This window comes from Haemorhous mexicanus, chromosome 1, assembly GCF_027477595.1.
Source record: "Haemorhous mexicanus isolate bHaeMex1 chromosome 1, bHaeMex1.pri, whole genome shotgun sequence".
Classification (NCBI taxonomy): domain Eukaryota; kingdom Metazoa; phylum Chordata; class Aves; order Passeriformes; family Fringillidae; genus Haemorhous; species Haemorhous mexicanus.
This window is the reverse complement of record NC_082341.1, coordinates 110,706,135-110,724,807: the sequence shown is the minus strand read 5'-3', so window position 1 is coordinate 110,724,807 and position 18,673 is coordinate 110,706,135. Positions and strand designations below refer to the sequence as shown.

Below are 18,673 nucleotides of genomic sequence, written 5' to 3'. Positions count from 1 at the left end.
AACCACAGAGTCACAGAATGGGTCAAAGCCGGAAAAGTACTACAGTGGGTAATCTGGTCCAATCTCCCTGCTCAAGCAGGATCATCCCAGAACACATGGCAAAGGATTGTGCCCATATGGTTCTGGAATATCTGCAGTGAGGGATCACCTAAGGACCACCGACAGCCGGCTGCCTGGGGCCTGGCTTTTGAAGATCCGCAAGGATGGAGCCCACAACAGCTCTAGGGGTGACCCTCGCTGCCATTTGTCCTCCCGTGCCAGTGCCCGTGCCGTGCCAAGGCGGCGGGAGCCACCAGCGCTGAGGCGCCTCCGTGGAGTCGGGGCGGAAACACAGTGGCAACATCCCCCCATGGCACGGGGAGCCCGCGAGAAGGGGCGCTTTTCCCGGCGGGACGCTGCCCCTGGGCTCCGCGCAATTCCCGCCGGAACCGCCGGGCGGGGGCGGGCACACAAAGACAGCGGCTCCCGGAAGGGGGATCCCGGGTGTCCCACCCGCCCCGCCCGCGCCGGGCCGAGGCCGAGCCGAACGCGCTGCCTTCCGCCCGCTCCCGCTTTTTCCTTCACCTGGGCAACGAGGCTGGGGAAGGGTCTGGAGCGCATGTCCCATGAGGAGCGGCTGAGGGGGCTGGGGGTGTTTATCCTGGAGAAAAGGAGGCTCAGGAGTGACCTTACCGCTCTCTACAACCACCTCCAACTGAAGGAGGGTGTAGCCAGCTGGGGTCGGCCTCTTCTCCCAGGCAACAAGCAACAGGACCAGAGAACACAGGCCTCAAGCTGCGCCAGGGGAGGTTTAGATTGGACATTAGGAAGAGTTTCTTCACAGAAAGGGTGATTATACACTGGAATAGACTGCCCAGGGAGGTGGTGGAGTCACGGTCCCTGGAGGTGTTTAAGGAAAGATTGGGTGTGGCACTCAGTGCCCTGGTCTAGTTGACACGGTGGTGTTCGGTCACAGGTTGGCTTGGATGGTCTCAGAGGTCTTTTCCAACCTAACTGATTCGGTGACTGTGATTCCTTCCCAGGCGCGCGCGCGCACCTCCCGCCGCCGTCCCGTCCCGTCCCCGCCGGCACCGGAGCCGTTCCCCCCGCGCATGCGCCCCGTCCCGACTGTTCAAACAGGAAGGCGGACATGTTTGCGGCTCTCGCAGGTTCTCTTGCTGCCGCCGGACCTCACGCTCTCCCCTCCCCTTAAGCCGCCTCCTTCCCTCCTCCCCTCTCACGCCGCAGTCTCGGGTCGGTCCTGAGGCGGTCCGGGCTGCCGTCCCGTCCGTGAGGCGGAGGAGCGGAGCGGAGAGGGAGGGGCTGAACCGGCGTTGGCAGCGGCGGGAGGCGGCGAGAGGAGGAGAGAGGAAGAAAGATGCTGCCGCGGCCGTTCCGCCGGTGAGGTTACTCGTCCGCCGCCCGCGGGCGCACTCGCCCGGTGTCTTCCTCGCTTCCTCGCCCCGTGCCCACGGACGGACCGACCCCACGGCGCTGAGACACGCCGTCGAGAGGATTCCCCTAAATTTTATTTTTCCATCCATTTTTGCCTTGTTGGTGTGGCTGCAGGCTTTTGTCTTTTTTTTCTTTCTTTTTTTTTTTTTTTTTTTTTTTTTTTTGTTTCCCCTCTTCTGTTGTTTCTTCTTGGTTCACCGGAAAGAAAGCCGCTCTCCGGAACCTGGCACCGGCCCGCCGGCGCTGCAGCAGCAGGGCGAGGAGGAGGGACCGCTACGCTGGAGCCCAGGACGGCTTCCCCGGCCGGGAAAATGGGAATGCTGAGGCGGTGGGGCCCGAGCAGAGGAGGGAGGGAGAGGAAACCTGCTGCTGCGGAGCTGTGAGCATCCCGGAAAGCTGCGTGCGTGCCTGGAGGAGCGGGGGGAGAAGCAGCCTCGTCCCCCGCCTGCTGCGGGCTCCCCTTGGGTTCTCTGCCCCCTTGGCGGGGACTTGCCCCAGAGACTTTTGTGATTTTTGTGATTGAAGGGATCTCGCAGGAGGCAGGAGGCGCTTCCCCAGCTTGGTGCCGGCTGTAGTTTCTCTTTTGTGCTCGCCTGTTCCTTTTTTTTTTTTTTTTTTTTTTTTTTTTTTTTTTTTTTTTTTTTAACTTTGTCGTTATTTTTTTTTTTTAAACTTAACTTTGCTCTGGAATAAGGGAAACTTTTTAACTCCGGAAACATGTCGACGGGAGAAAGTTTTGAGTCTCGCTTTGAGAAAATCGACGTGACTTTGAAGGACCCCAAATCCGAAGTGAACGTGGACTGTTTGCTGGTGAGTACGGAGCGCCGATGGGCCCCCGGTCACGTCTCCCCGAATTCCTTACCCTGTGGGACCGAATCTCGCACTCCTGCCTGAGTCACCGCCCTGCTCAGCTCCGTGCTGGTGTTTTGTTTACCCAGCGTTGGGCTGAGGGTGCGTGAATGTGCCCGTGTGCCGGGAGAGCGGCTCGTGCCAAGGAGGCGCCTGCCCAGCCCTGCCTCGCACTTGTCATCTCTCGCTCCTAGCGCTGCTCTGTGCCTCGCCGGCTGTCACAGGGCCGGCGGAGCCTTTCCACAAAGGCGGAATTCGTGAGTGCCGCTGCTCTCTGTGAGCACAGGACATCAAATAGCTTTGATACCAGTTCTCTCTCCAACAACTCTTTTAAGGATTGAGGTCCTCTTATGCTGTGGTTAAGCACTGCAGCGCTGACAGTTGCATATGACACGATTAATAAGCCCTTACAGGTGGGGGCAGGTGTTTAAATGCATTTTAAACTGATGGTTGGGCTAGGCCTGCTCGCTTGTTGTTTCCCTAATTGATCTTACCTAATAGCTGGATCTCACCAGTGCTGTCAGTGTTAAAACCGCATCATAGGAAAGCAAGCCATAACACTTCCTGGTAAAAAACCAACCAACGTCAATTGGTGGCTGATTGACAGAATTGGATGATCTTTTAGTCCTCATTTAGTTCACTTAGTACCGCAGTAAACTGCATGCCAAATACAACCAATTTGTTTGGGATGCATCTGGGTCCTTAGATATGCCTAGAGATGTCCTTAAATAGTACCAAAGTATAATTTGTGCTTTCACACTGAAGTAGAGGGCTTATTTTCTTTGGAGCAAGTGATGGAAGTTCTTTAGTGTATTTTTTCCTCTGGCTTTCTGTTGTCAGAGAGAGGAAAAATAAATTGAATTTGTTCCTCATATGAACTCTGACATTTGGGGTTGGAAGGGAAGGGAGGTGTGGGGGTGGAGATAGCTCTTAATAGTCATTCTTCGTTTTCTGCTGCATGGTTCTTGGCAGAAAGCTTGCTTGAGCATAAGGCGGTGAATAGATTAAAAGAATAATGCAAGAATCTGTGCAAGTTCACAATATTGTTTACTCTCTTTAACTTATTACAGATTTGTGAGCTTCTGAAGTTTTGGCAGATCAAATCTACATCCCTAGATAAAAGCAGAGCCTTGTGGATGCTGGATGCTGCTGTCACAAAGGAAAATAGCCCTGCATCCTCTAGTTAACTTGCTTCTCTTGATCTGCTTTACCTATCTGTCATCTTAGAGCTTCAGCTAATGAGGAGACCTCTGGTTCTTAGGATATAGTGTGTCAATTTTGGTACCTCGAGACTAATCAGACGTTTTTATGGCCAGTTTCCATTGATAGGTGTCAAGAGTATAAAGTGAGCTAAGAGTTCAGAGTTTACATTAACCATGGCTCAGTTTGCTAGTATGTGCTGAAGTGCTGGCTGTTCTATGGCAACCTTCCTACAGTGGTAGGAAGGAATTGGCAGGTATCAGACATGCAGTTGGTAGTATCTTTAACCGTATTCCTTAATCTTATAATCAGTTTAAGGATTTGCCCCATTTCAGTTATCTTAATTGTGATTAGGAGCTAAGCTGTAGTCAGTTTGGGAATGAACTTGCTGGGATGCTTCCTGTCATGCTTGTTGAAAGTTTTAGAACATGTGTTTGCATTACAGATTTTAAGGTCCTTTGAAGTGACAATTTTTAGGCAATTTCTTTTAAACTATTATCAATTAAAAAAGAAAATGCTGCTTCTGAGGAAATCACTTGGTAAGCTAACTTTGTGTATGTTTGGTCAATATATCAGTCTTAACTGCTGGCTGGACATATACTTTGCTTCGCTTGTTCTTGGGGTCTTTTCTATAGAATAATTTAAGTATCCTAACATTTTCTAAATGGCTTAAATATTTTACACCAGTTCTTAATGTGATGATTCACACTACAAGCATCATTCTTGGCCCAAAGTACTACTTATATATCAAATCTATTAAAATCTGTATGGATATGCTTTTAAGGAAGAAATGCTTAGTTGTAGGTGTGGTTGATCTGCATTTGAATACCTTCTGAAATGAACTCCCCATTCTCCTCCCTGCATGTCTCAGTTAAAGAGGGAAATATGACAGACTTTAGATGTGGTACACTTAACAAGAAAGTTAAATCATATTTTTCTGATCCGACTACATACAAAAATTCTTTCTAGTAAAACTTAAAAAATCTAAAATATTTTTACTTTTGATTAAGGTTATGCACTGATGTTCCTTATAACTGCTTTTGACTTTTCCTAAGCAAAGATGGTAGCTAACTGTGCGTATCTGAGTGGAAATACAGGAATAGCAGATAAACAGATACTTCAGCATCTGATACTCTGTATGTGTAGGTTTAAAATGCTGGGATTCATTTAGGTTCAGGCAACTTTTTTTTTGGCTGTACGATGAAAAGTCCCAGCAATGCTCTTGGCTTCTCTTAGGATGGTTTTATCCTCTAACTTGGATTAATTTTTCTTCTGCTCTTATTCTTCTTCCCCATCAGTTTGTACCCTTTGTAGACTAACGGGCAAGACAGGGAATAACCTTTAAATCAGCTTTGTAGCCATGTTGGGTTTTGAGACTGTCATAAGCTAATGTTCTATATGCTAGAAAGAGTCTAAATTTATATGTGAAGTAGTATGAGAACTCTAAGAAAAGAAGGTGGGGGTGGGGCCTGATACAAAGAAGATGTGTTACCGTTTCAGGAAGGTGTGGGAGAAGAGTGCTGACAACAGAGCAGAGCAGGCAGAAAAGGCACACTGAGGGCCTTGTAACTTCAATTTACTTGCTGCAGGAAGGAAATTCATAAAGCTGAAGTGCAGGAGAGAGATGTGTTTATTTTTCCTGTTTTCTCTTATGCAACTGTAATAAAAAACAAAGTAAGAAAATGAGTTTAGGTTGCAGCTGTCTGTTACAAAATTTGTTTGTTTGGGGCTTCCATGCACTTGATTTAGTACTAGGCAGGGGAATCATAGATAAGCTGTCTTTTTTTTTTTTGATGAGGCATGAAGAGGCTCACTGCATCATGTAGGGCATTTTCTCAAAATATTTGGTACTAGGAGTCCTATTTTTCCCAAAAGATATAACAACGCTGAAGGCTGTGTTAGAGAGGTGGTCACACGGTGGGGTATGCAGTGCTCAGATCCTGGTAATTTCAACAGGGGTGCTGAGGAGGCCCAAAGGCAGTGTAAGTGACTAACTATTAACTTGAGCTCAGGGAGCTTAAACACTGAAAAGCAATATTCAGTGAGCATTGTTCTACAACAGTTTTTGGAATGAACCCCTGTTTTAGTAAGTTCTTGGGGTTTATGGGCTTCCAGATTTTGGAGAGTGGGAGTTAAGGGGAGTAATAAGTGTAGATGTGGGACATTTCGACCTGGAATTCGATATGTTTTTGATTCTAAAATAACTAGTAACTTTTTATGAAAATGTGTTTTGGTTCTCTCTCTGTTCTGGTAGGTGCTCACGAAGAGTGTTTTCATGGTTTATACAGGCACTTGAATTATTATATATATTCTCTTTTTATATATGTGTGTGTGTATATATATATATATATATATATATATATATATATATACATATATATATATATATATATATATATACATATATATATATATATATATATATATATATATATATATATATATATATATATATAATATTATAATTATTCAGGTACTTTGTTACTTCCATAGTTGATTTTAGAAGCTTCACACTTTTGGTGGTCTTAATCTTCAAAGTTGTCAAATATTTCAATTGCTGAGCAGTTTGTCTTCAAAATAACTGACAGCAGTAAACATTGCAAATCAAAGCATATCACAAACTTGTTTTATCTGCTCTGAAGAGGTTTCCATTTTTGTTGCACCAGAAGTGCATAGCTACAGAGCTTGATTCGCCTGTTTTTCCTAGGCCTGTTTCATCAGCTAGATTAACTCATGTTCATCTGTCTTGCATAGGAAAAGGCAAGATGATCTCTGAGGCAAGATATATCTGTTATTAGACATGTGTTCCTTCTGTTAAATGTGTTAGAAAGCACTTCTGAAGACTTTGTGATTAGGGATTTGGATAAACAAATTTTAAAAAGCAGTAAATAAAAAGAAAATAACTGAAAGCACCTTTACTTTAGAGGTATCTATCCAAATAGCTGTTGAAATCATGTTGACTGAAACCACATTAGCTCTGTTCTTAAAGTCTGAGTGATTTAATACTAGAAAAACTTGGTATCTGAGAAGCTTCCTTGACTGCTAATGAAGCTTCTTGTGTGTGTGTGTATTTTAGTATTTTACATATATATATATATATATATGAATATATGTGTGTGTGTATATATATATATATATATTCAAGAAGCAGAACTTCATAAACATTGCAGATTGTCAGCTTCAGGATTCTTTAAGTTGTCTGAAGCTGGTCCAAGGTAAGGGAAAGTGTTGTGACTGACACAATCTCCTTGGACATCTTTCTACCATTCTTTAGATCTCAGTGGAAGGTCTGCAGTTGTAATGGGGCAATTACCAACATCACTACAGACTGGGTGTTGGATGGTTTGAGAGCAGCCCTGTGGAGAAGGATTTGGGGGTTTTATATGAATTTTTGGCTCATCTGTCAGAAAATGACCTTTTTGACAGGGGCTGTTAGTGTCAGGGCAAGGGCTTTAAATTGAAACAAATTCAGATTTAGATTGGACATGAGGAAGTTTTTCATTGGGAGGGTGGCGAGGTGCTGGAACAGCTTCCCTAGAGAAGTTTGGTAGTTAGATTCAAAATAAGACTTCTGGCTGACCTAGAAATACAATTCCATATCTTCAAGTTACCATATCTGAACTTTTTATGCAAAAATTATTAATGTTAATCATTAATGTTAATGTTAATTAACATTATTAATAATGTTATTTAATGTTAATGTTATCTACTCATCACTACAGATTATGAAATATAAAGATTCATGTTAAGTTAATGATAAAATATGTCTTGATATGTTAGAGGTAAAATGCAACTCTAAGTTGGCTTTGAGAATACAGTAATTTGATGGTTTCTTATTTCAGGTTGCATCTCTTAAGAATTTTTTAGTATTGCGTTAGCCTTCAGAAATTTAACAGTAGAGATGTGGAACTGTCAAAATGTTAGCATTTGTTTCATGGTGTATGGTAGGTTTTACAGAGGAATTAATAGTTAACTTAGCCAATTCTTCTATTTATAAAACTAGAAGCTCTGTAGGAATGTAATTATTTATTTTTCCTATAAAAAGTTTTAATGACGAATGATAATAGAAAGTTGATGTTGACACATTTCAACATGAGGAATAAAACACCCAACTAAGCTATAAATGATTTTACAAAGTAAAAATATTTGTAAACAATGTCCTTTTCCCTGGCAACTACAGAGTGTTTTTTTTTGTTGCTTGAGGGAAGGAAGAGGGGGAAACACCTGGAATTTGTTTGCTGGACAAATTGAAAATCAACCTGTTGGTGTGTAAATCTTTGACTTTGAGGACAGTGATAGTTTCAGGAGCCACTCATTGAGAACTTAATAAATACTGAGAAGCCTTGTGAACAGATGATGTTGGTAGCCTCACAATTGCTGTTAGCAGAATTCCCTAGGTCATACTCTAGTACTATATAAAAATAAAAAACTTTTTAAGGTCTCTTACCAAAGAATACTGAGATGTTTGTCTTGATACAGGATGTTTATCTTGAATTTAAGAGGTCCCAAACCATGTATTTAAAGTCTTTTTTTGGTGGATGTTGCTTGGTTTTATCAAAACTCCTTTGTCATCAAGAAATTGCAGTTCCATATAGAAATACTGAAAAACTGAACTTATTTCTCTAAAAAAAAAAAAGGGAGAATGGTTAAAAACTTTTCTGTCTTTGCCTTAATTTGTCCAGTCATTCCATCAGCAATAAAGCCAGAAGGATGATGAGACAATACTGGTAAAACTGCAGGCAACACCCAGTTACAGCTCAGTTAAAGCAAATGCAAATATCACCATCTTTTAGCTTCCTTACCAACTGCTGAAATTAACACTCGAATTAATGCCAAGGCACACAGCGTGGACAGCAAACAGGAGGAGCAGGGAGCCACGTGCAGCAGGAAAACTGTGACACTGGAACATTGGCATTGGAGCAGGCTCCCCAGGGCAGTGATGGAGTCCCCATCCCTGGAAGGGGCACGTAGATGTGGCACATGGGGACAGGGTTTAGTGATTGTTCTTGGCAGTGCTGGGGAAATGATTGGACTCATTGATCTTATAGGTCTTTTCCAGCCTAAATGATTCTGTGAGCAGTGATTGAACAAGTGCTGAAACAGGATCTTTGAGAAGAAGAAAAGTGGTTTGGAGCTTCTGTTGTCCACATTGTTTTGCTGTGCTGAGATGATGGGATTGCCTGTGCTGAAGTCTCCAGTCAGCAGGGTAGAGATGCCTCTGTAGTGTGCTCACCTTGAGCAGGGTGTAAGGTGCTGTGGTGCATCTTCAGTTACAGCTGTCTGGAGGCTGTCTAGACGAGCAGCAGGAGCTGCTTGGCTGGGTTGGCTGCCCATGTTGCTACGGGAGAACCGGCACAGGATCAGCACCAGCTTTTGACTGGAGCAGGGGTCAAAGTCTATTCTGATACTCAAAATCTTGTAAAGGATTGGCTTTTGTTAGCTGAAAGGTTGCCACTCCCTGTCAATATTTATACAATAAAAACTGTCATGGGGACAGTATGTAAGATCTCTTTATTAGTAGGTCCTATTTGAAATCCAACTGCAGATTTCTTTTTTTTTTTTTAGCTTCTCTTATGCATTCATTTTTCTGTTCTTTCATAGAGCTCAGAAATATGTGAAGGTTTGCTTGTTTTTTGTCAGTTGTGTGGTCTGAGATGATGCAAAGACCTAATTCTTGGAAACCTCTGTAGGAAAAACTGCACACACTAAGGCTTTAGTTTGGACTCTAGATTGGAACTACCTAACAGTGTTTCTAGCTTGAGTGTGTCTGGGCTGTGGAGCTTATAGTTGAACTGGAAACACAAGTGGAACATGTCCTTGTTTTTTCTTACAGATCTTCGTGAGTCATAATATTCACTTAACTATTAGAATTTGAGGATTTTTTAAATGTAAATATTGACTAATTGTGTCTTTAAGTTTTTTCTCTAACATAGTAGAAAGCAGCATAGTACTTGGTGCTGCACTATATTCAGATGTATTAAATACCAAGGTATGAATATATTGAGGAAAATTTATGTGAGATATCTACATAGAAAATGCATTAATAGAAGATGGCTGTTTTCCTGTGTAGTCAGTGACTTGACTGCTATGAAAATACTGTTTCTGTGGAGGCTGAGCTTAATTTTTAGCAAATAAATAATGGCCAAAAAAACCCCTGACTACACAAAACTAAGTATGTCATCTGGAATGTGCTTTTTGAAGAAGAGGAAGCCAGAAGCTTGTCTTGACATCTGGAAATTTCAGCCAGGAAATTTTTTCCGGTTTTGTGGTTGGAGATGGTACATTTTTCAGTGGATGGTTAGTAAAACTTGTACTATAGCCATAATGGTTATTTCCAGTGGGAAAGTGTGAAGGAACAATGGTTTCGGGCATTCATCTCCAACTGGCTGCTGTTTGATCATTTGTTTCTTTTGTCTAAATCAGTTACTTCGGATGGTGATTTGGAAGTCTGCCTTCTTAATTTTTATTGCCATGTTTTGTGGGAAAGTAGTGTGTTGTTGAGTACAAATGATGTTGTTTTCACAGAATGATTGAGGCTGGAAGGAACCTCTGGGGGTCCCTCATCCCCCTGTTCTGATAGTGGCCTAGACAAGGTTGCCCAGGAAGGCTTTTGACAACTCTGCAACTTCTCTGGGCAACCTATAGTTTTCCATTTCTCAGAATACTTTCTCTGTTGAAGCTTCACACAGCAGAAAACAAAATTCACCAAAACTAAATAGAAAAGTCTTCAGTACTCATTTGGCATTTATTTGCAGAGTTCTGGCCTTCTTGCTCAGTAAATCTATTTCTAGCCCAAATAATTTATTGTAAGGTATCTGACACAGAAGACCAGAAGAACTTTATGTGTGGAGACATTTGTAGATTTGAATATTTTATGCATAAAGATTTGTATCTGAGAGGTCGGTTGCTGTGAATTCATAAGCTCATATTTAATTTGTGAGCGTGGTTGAAACAGATGTAGGATTTTTCTATTGGAGCTAAAAGAGAGTGATTGTCTTGTTGTGATCTCCGGTTTGCACTCCACTAGTGCCACTTCAGTTTTTCATGATTATGTAGCCTTGTGTTTTCTCTATCTATGTACACAGATAATTTTCCTCTTGACAGACAGTGAGAGACGCTGGGTAGGACTTCCTTATTGTCCTGGAAGTGTGAAAGACTTTTTGATATTGATGTGACAGGACCCTGTCCCTGAGAGACTGGAGAAGAGGAGGGACTGCTTGTGGAGTTTTTGGGCAGAGTCTTCAGAGGAGAAACTTCAGCTTCAAATTTTGATTTCAGAGAAGGTGAAGTGTAAGGTGTCAGTACAATGAGCACCATCTTCCTTGAGTATGAGATCTGCGAGCTCATTTGGCTACAAGTGTGCAAGTGACTCTGTCAAATAGTTAAGAGGGGAGGAAACCTCTCCAGCCAGGAGCTAACCAAGTAGGAGTGGATGGGGAAGATTCTTCAGGGAGGAGTGAGGTGGGGGTAGGACAGGAGGAGTGAGTGTGCACTGGTTGTACTTGGCTTGTGCTTTTTGCAGATGCTAAGTTGTGTGAATAATGGGCAGGACATGAAGCTCTGGTAGAAAATAGAGATAATACCCATGCCTCACAACTTTGTCTTGATACTCTGCACTGCTGTCAGTGTTAGAGATGGAATCATAGAATTCTCTTCTTTGTTATGAAATCTGATTATACAAATGTGTTTTTATACTAATTTCTTCTTAGAAAGTAGCTTTGATTGTAGGCATGTGAAGAATCCTCTCAGTATTGAGCTCAGAGAATTTATTCTCCCCTTTCAAAGAGGGAAGGTGGTTCTGCCATTTCACTGACAGTTTGTTTATTTCTCTAATACATCTTCTGTGGGTAGCTGTCCTCTTCCTTCAACTTAAATTACTACTAAGTTCATTGGCAGTTAAACAAACAATTGCCATCATAACAATGATACAATTTTTGGTGGTCTTGGGATCACTCAAGCCTGCTGTTACATACTATATATCCTCATTTGTGGAAATTCAAGGCCGAAAGTGGTGCCAGCCAAGTGGTAGACTCACTAGGAATTGGAGTTTTTGCTTTGCTAGTACTGGCAACAATTACCATGGCTTTTGAAAGAGGGGCTGCTGTTGCCAACATTTGTGTAGCAAAGATGGTGGCATAAATAAAAAAATTGCCCATGAAGACCTGTAAGTGAAAGCTGAACTGTTGATGTGATTGTGTATTTTATTGGGTTGCTTTTTGTTTGAGCAGTAGGTTTGTTGGTTGGTTGTTTCGGGTTTTTTTTCCAATACATATGAATTTATAATTGGATGTGTCATTAATGAGTTTATAATTGGATGTGTCATTAATGAGCTAGGCTTTCTCTGTAGTGAATAAATCAGTAGGTTTCCTGGATGAGCTTTTGTTTTCTGTCTTTTACTAAAATGCCCATGGCTATTTTTAGCCTTTCTCATACTCCACAAACTGTTTTGTGCATATGGGTTCTGGAAGTAGCATGACCTTAAAGTGTTTGGAGATAGTTTTGACTTGCAAAATCAGGTGGTCAGAGAAATAATCAGAGCTAGTCACAATGTGGTTCTGAGTCAAGCTGTGAAGACTCTTGGTAGGAAAACCATATTTAGGAGAATTCTGGGTTGTTTGTCTTAAGAAAAAAGTTGTAACACAAAGAAGGTCTTGTATCAGGTAACTTGAAAGCTCAGAGCTGTTAATTGACTCTGCATGACAGATTGGATCGGAGTAAGGAAAGGACTAAAAGTCTCTCTTGCTCTTGTTCTTGATGAGTCTAAGGTCAGAGGACTCTTTGAAGTGTTTTCCTTTTGTTTCACGTCTGTCCTCAAATGCCTTCCAGCTTTGATAAGAAAGCTTTTGTCCTTCTGAATGCAATGTATACATAACACTATCATCATTAGTAGTTTGGATTTGGGATTTGAGCAGATACCATATAGAGGTGAAATTGGGGTGTTAGATGCTGGTGCTGCAGGAGCTGCTTTGGGTCTGGGACTGCAGTGACTGTAGGCAGCTCCTCTGTGACTTTCTGCCTTCTGTACAGTTGATTTTTGGTTGGCATCAGGGAATAGTTGAGATGGCTGCATTGTTTGTTTCTTTGGTCGTCTCCTCTTTGACCTCCTGGCAAAGAATGGAGTCAGATTAGCTTCACCTTCATACAGAGAATAGTTTCTGTCATAGTTCTTTGGAAATTCATGGGAAAGGAGGGTCTGACAACCATGAGTTCTAGAGGAGAGAGAAAGGGATTTTTTTTTTCATTTTATATACCCTGTTTCATTGCAATTTGACAAACTCATAGATATGGTCAGGAATAAAAGAAAAGGTTCATCAAAACCATTTATTTGCAGGTTGGGAAGTTTCTTTCAAAGTGTCTGATGCCCTGTAAGTAGAAGGTTAATTTTTCAGTGTAAGATTCAACCAGAATAGGCAGCTGAAGGTTTTCATTCAAATCTGGCTATCTTGTCTGAAGGTTTTCATTCAAATCTGGCTATCTTGTTAATTTTTCAGTGTAAAATTCAACCAGAATAGGCAGCTGAAGGTTTTCATTCAAATCTGGCTATCTTGTCGGAGGTTGACTAACTCTGCCAATGGAGGACATCTTTTGCTTTCTCTCTTGTATTTTTCAACATCAAAAAACTTACCTTACAGTGGTGCTGCATTACTCATATTTTGTGGGAGTAAATGGCAGTGTTCAGCAAAGATGTATTGTTGAAACAAGTTGAAATCCTAAGCTTTCTTCTGATTGATAATTCCACTTGTAGGCCCTTACATGTAATTTAAGAACAAGTCTTCTGAGCTGATGGGTTAGCAAAAGTGGAAAAAAAAAAAAAAGAAATAGCGTCATGAGTTTTTGAAGAATTACTTTAAAAAGTAGTATGATGTTTTTATAAAATAAGTTGGTTTTTTTCAGAGGAATTGGAATCAACATAACCTCTTTCATAACAATGGAAAAATACACAATCTTTTACAAGTGTCTTGCAACTTAGAGCTAAAGCTTATGCTTAAGATTAGATATTTCTCTGTAGATCTTGCTTCCCTTGAATTTCATAATGATAAACAAATGTCTTTCAGGTATAGTGAAGTGCAGCTCACAGAAATGAGCTGGTTTATTTGTTAAGCTTCCTTTGTACATCCAGAAGAAGGTAGAAGCAGTGTTAGCCATAAGAGCACCTGATGAAGTTGGGCAAGATAACCATGTCCTCATCTCTGCAAAATACAAGAATCACCTAATTTTTAAATCCAGAAAGGTGGTGTCATAGTGATTTTATGTTCTTGAGCCTTCACATAAATTCTGTTTCACTTCTGCAGTAGAAATAGAACCAATAATCATGTTCTGACATGAAAAGGAGAAGCAACTAAGGGGGCACTCAACAAAAATGATTTTGTCAGTAATGCCAGCCATGTCAATTTATAGTCTCAAGTTGATTCTTAAACTTGTGCAATGGGTATTTGCCTACCATAAATTACTTAATTATTGACAGTTATTTTATATAACTTTATCCTTTTGATGTTGAGGTTGTGAAAAGTCAATTGTACAATTTAAATTCTTCCTCTTGTTTGAGTACTAGTCAAATATCTCTTGAAAAGATAGGAGGTGGAATGAAGATTGGTATGCCATGTTATCCTCTTGCCTTAGTAAATAAAATATCAACAAATAGAAGCATCAATGCACTATCCTTGATACTGTGATGCATCTTTCTTTGTTTTCAATATTTTAAGCTGCAGAACACAACGGAATACATTTATGGTGTGGCAGGGGTAGGGTACAAGAACAAAAAAATGCCCTTCGTGGAGAAGGAAGTCTTGTCTGTGTGAAATATAATTACACAAATATGAGGTTTGGAAAACAGGCAGAGAAATTAGTAAGATGATAATTAAAGATGATTTTTGTGTTGGAATTGTTTGTTTGGCCTAATGTGCCCTAATTTAAGGGTTTCCTGATTTCTTCAGTCTTTTTCTGAGACTGTTTTGTATTTCTGTTTCCTGCATCTAAAATAAGGAAGTACTTCCCCCAGCCCCCACAATTTGTGGGTTTGATGGCATGGAGGCTAGTTACTTTTTGTACTCCTTTTAAGGGGTAGGGAAGTTTCACTGGTAGTGTACCATTAAGTATTTGAAAAGCAGACATCAAGCTACAAGGACATGTGTCAAACATGAATGGCCAACAAAAACCTCCACAGCAAGACTTAAAATGAAAAGGCAGGTGTGAGTCTGTTTAACATTGCATCTTCACTGGGATGTTGCAAACTGCTTTTTAAATATAATCTGTTGCTTTCAAATTTTTAAATTATTTTTGTAGAATCACAGAAATACCGAGTTGGACCCACAAGGATCATCCTGACCTTGCGCATTTTACAAACCCCAAGGATCACATCATGTGCTTTAGAGTGTTGTCGGAATGCTTCTTGAGCTCTGTCAGGGTTTGTGGTGTGGCCAGTTCCCTGGGGAGCCTGTTCCAGTGCCTAACCACCCTCTGAGTGAAGAACCTTTTCCTAATATCTAACTTAAACTTCTCCTGACACAGCTTCGTGCCATTCTCTTGGGTTCTGTCACTAATCACAGAGAGAAATCAGTGTATGCCCCTGCACTTCCTCTCATGAGGATGTTAAAGGCTGCAGCGAGGTCTCCCCTGTCTCCTCCAGGTTGAGCAAGCCGAGTGATCTCAGCCACTTCTTGTAAAGTCCTGAATCATCTCTGTGGCTCTCCTTTGGAAACTCTCTAATAGCTTTTTGTCTTTCTAATTTTGTGGCACCCAGAACTGCCCCCAGCACTCGAGGTGAGGCTGCCCCAGAGCAGAGCAGAGCAGGACAATCCCCTCTCTTGCCAGGCTGGTGATGCTGTGCCTGATGCCCCCAAAACACACTTGGCCCTCCTGGCTGCCAAGGCACTGCTGACTCAGATTCAACTTGCCATTGACCAGGACCCCCAGGTCCCTTCCCCTGGTGCTCCTTTTCAGCATCTTGTTCTGGTCTGTGTGTACATCCAGGGCTGCCCATCCCAGGTGCAGAATCCAGCGCTTCTCTTTTGTTTATGGTTTGTGGTTGCCCAGCCCTCAAATTTGTTGATGTGTCTCTGCAGGGCCTCCCTGCCTTCAAGGGAGTCAACAGGTCATCCCAATTTAGTATCACTGGAAAAATTACTTAATATTCCTTCCAGTCCTGCATCCAAGTAATTTGTGAAGGTGTTGATGAGCACAAAGCCCTGTGGAGCAATAGAGCCCTGCAGGCCCCTGCTAGTGGCAGGTCGGCAGTCTGATGTCACCCCATTTGCTATGCTCTTTGTGCCTGACCCGTGAGCCAGTTGCTCGCCCATCCCGTGCTGTGTTTATCCAGCTGAATGCTGGACATGGAATCTGGTAGGACTCTGTGAGACAGTACTGAAAGCTTTACTGAAATCCCAAAAGATTAGATCAGCTGGCTTCCCTTGATACCTAGGTGGGTTACCTTGTAGTAAGAGGGAATTATGTTTGTTGAGCAGGACTTTCCCCTCAGGAGCCCATACTGATTGTGACTCATGACTGCATTGTCCTTCAGGTGTTTTTAATACCTCCCCAAATAAGCTTTTCTGTAATAGTCATTGAAGTGACATTGACAGACCTGTAGTTTCCAGGGTCATCCTTCTTGCTCTTCCTAAACTGGGACAATGTTTACCAGCTTCCAGTTAGCTGGAACCTCTCTAGCTTCCCAAATCATTAAAAAAACATTGAGAGGGCTATCCTTTTGAGTTAAAGCTGTATTTTTCTTAAGTTCCAGAGGTTCCCACAGACACGTAGGGAAAACTGATTTACATGGATACAGGCTTATGACTGCAAAATACTGGTTTTGGGTAAAGAAAATTAGTTTCTCTGCATGCTAATGCATATTAGTACATGAACCTAGAAATTACTGTGCTTCAATATAAGTAAATTTTTACAATACATTAGCTTTTTTAGTAGCATGTTTATAATGTTCATCACTCTCTTTGCGTTGAATGTGTGGTAGAGAATTACTGTATTTTTAGGGGGAAGATTGTATACAATGAGGAGTTTGTACTCATCAAATGAAATTTGATGCTTTCAATGAAAAAATGTCAGTACTGGCCATTTGAACTGTGTTGTGCATGTATATGAAGCTGTAAAAATGAAGATATATGCATTTTAAGTTGCACTTAAACTGCAGTGTCCAGTGCTCAGCTGATAATGCTCAATAATATAATGGGAGACTCTTCGTGTTTGCCATAGTTTCCAGTGGTGTAATTACTGGAGGAAAAGGGGGAGATCACTAAAATGCTCCATTGACTCAAGCAGTTTGAGAGTTGTAATAAAAAAAGTTTATTAGTTCTCTGAAATAATTATCCTTCTTGTTAGCCCTACATACTGAGTAGGTAGTGGTTTTGTACCTTAATGAATTCATATACAACTATTGCTTGCTTTTTAAATCTGAAGGTGTGCTTAACAGATTTCCAGGAAAGCCTTTCTGTGAAAAGCTTCATTAATCACTCAAGATCATAATTAAATAAATAAATTGGATAAAAAGAAATTTTTGCTACCTTCACAGACTTTTATATATATGTATACACAATATATGTGATGAAAAATATAAAATCACGACATTAATTTTCCTTTTAAGAAAAACCTGCAAATTAAAAAAAAAAATTGCAAATTCAGTTGAAGTACTCTAAGTTTCAGAAAAAATTGATAGGAGTTTTTGTTTTCAATACTGTGCAGTTATAATTTTCTACTCTAGATTTTGTTAGAAGTAAACTGTGATGAAAATATTTCGGTATACTGAATGGTGGCACCAAAATTGCACAAGGAATAATCTACCTAAAGATTGCTAATATTGAGTTGAATGGATTTTGGTGAGACATCAAATATATACTATTTTAAAAATATATCAGAACTTGTGGCAGTCAGTGGGTTTTACTCACGCTTGCAGCCTGTCACAAGTGGGGTCTTCTGGGGTGGATGCTGGGCCTAATGCTGTCCAGTGTCTTCCTGCATGACCTGGATGGTGGCATTGAAAGTACCCTCAGTTAATTAGCTGATGGCACTGAACTGAGTAGTGAGGAGACCTTTTAGAAGGAAGAGACATTTTACAGAGGGATCTGGACAGGCTGGAAGAGTAGGCAAGCAAGAACAGTATGAAGTTTAACAAAGTCAGGGGCAGAGTCTTACTTCTGGGATGACACAACCAAAGAGCCTGGGCCAGGCTGGGATCTGTGAGGTTGGGAGCAGCCTTCCTGACCATTGGACAACAAGGTGGGCATGAGTCAGCAGAGCATGGCTGCAGCAGCATAGGCAAATTGGGTCCTGAGCTGTATCTACAGTGGGGTCAGTAGCAGAGTTGGAGGTATGATCATTCCACTGAGTGCTGGAAAGGCCACATCTGTAGGGAGGCATCCAGTTCTTGTTCCTGCAATTCAAGGAGGGCTCTAAAGGGGGGTCACAAAGGTGATCAAAGGGCTGGAACACTTGGTTTGTGAGGGAAAAGTGAAGGTGCTTCCCTGGAGGAGACTTGGGGGACCTCATCACAGTGTTCCAGTACTAAAAGGATAGCTACAAAGAAGATGAAAGCTGTCTTTTCAGGAGGAGAAAACAAGGGCCAAAGTGTACATGTTGCATTGGGAGAGGTTTATATACAAAGAAATTTTTTTCCTGTGACAATAGTCAGTCATTGGAACAATGTCCTTAGAGATGCGGTAGACTCCCCTTTGGTGGTGGTTTTCAAGACAGCAGGGTGCTGGGCAATCTCATCAAGGCTCCCTTTTGCTTCAACAGTTGGACAAGGTGAACTTTTGAGTTACCACCAAATCTAGGCTGTTCTTTGGAGAAAACATCTCTACAGTGTTTCACTGGTTGGTTTTCCCTTTGCCTTTTCCTAGCTTTGTTTCAGAGCCTCAGTGAAGCTCTTAAATCAGTGCAACAACATGATTGCAGCAGTGCTAGTTAAGCAGAAAGTAATGGTATGTGCTATATGTACAAATTGTTTCCTCAGCTATCGAGGTCCCATTTTCTGACCTGTGACACTGTACAGGATGTGATATCTGTGCTGAGCACTGCAATGTTAATTTCTCTTTTAACGGCAGATTTGGTCTCATGAGAGTGAAAGAGACTTAAAGAGAAAAACCTTTAAAGGTAGTGGCCTGAAGATATGGAAGAAACTCAACCACAGAATGCATGCATAACAAATCTAGTTTCTAAGTGGAAAAAAATATAAACTGCTGTT

The 18,673-nt window shown here is 41.6% G+C and overlaps 1 protein-coding gene across 1 annotated transcript in view; it reads left to right on the top strand.

Moving 5' to 3' along the window:
* The first annotated feature begins 2,078 nt into the window (after positions 1 to 2,078).
* ROCK1 (Rho associated coiled-coil containing protein kinase 1) overlaps positions 2,079 to 18,673 on the top strand; it is an 82,827-nt gene continuing 66,232 nt past the window's right edge. Inside the window, exon 1 of the mRNA XM_059859004.1 lies at positions 2,079 to 2,244. Within this exon, the coding sequence (XP_059714987.1) occupies positions 2,152 to 2,244 (93 nt within the window). The 5' untranslated portion in view covers positions 2,079 to 2,151. The remainder of the gene's footprint in view (positions 2,245 to 18,673) is intronic.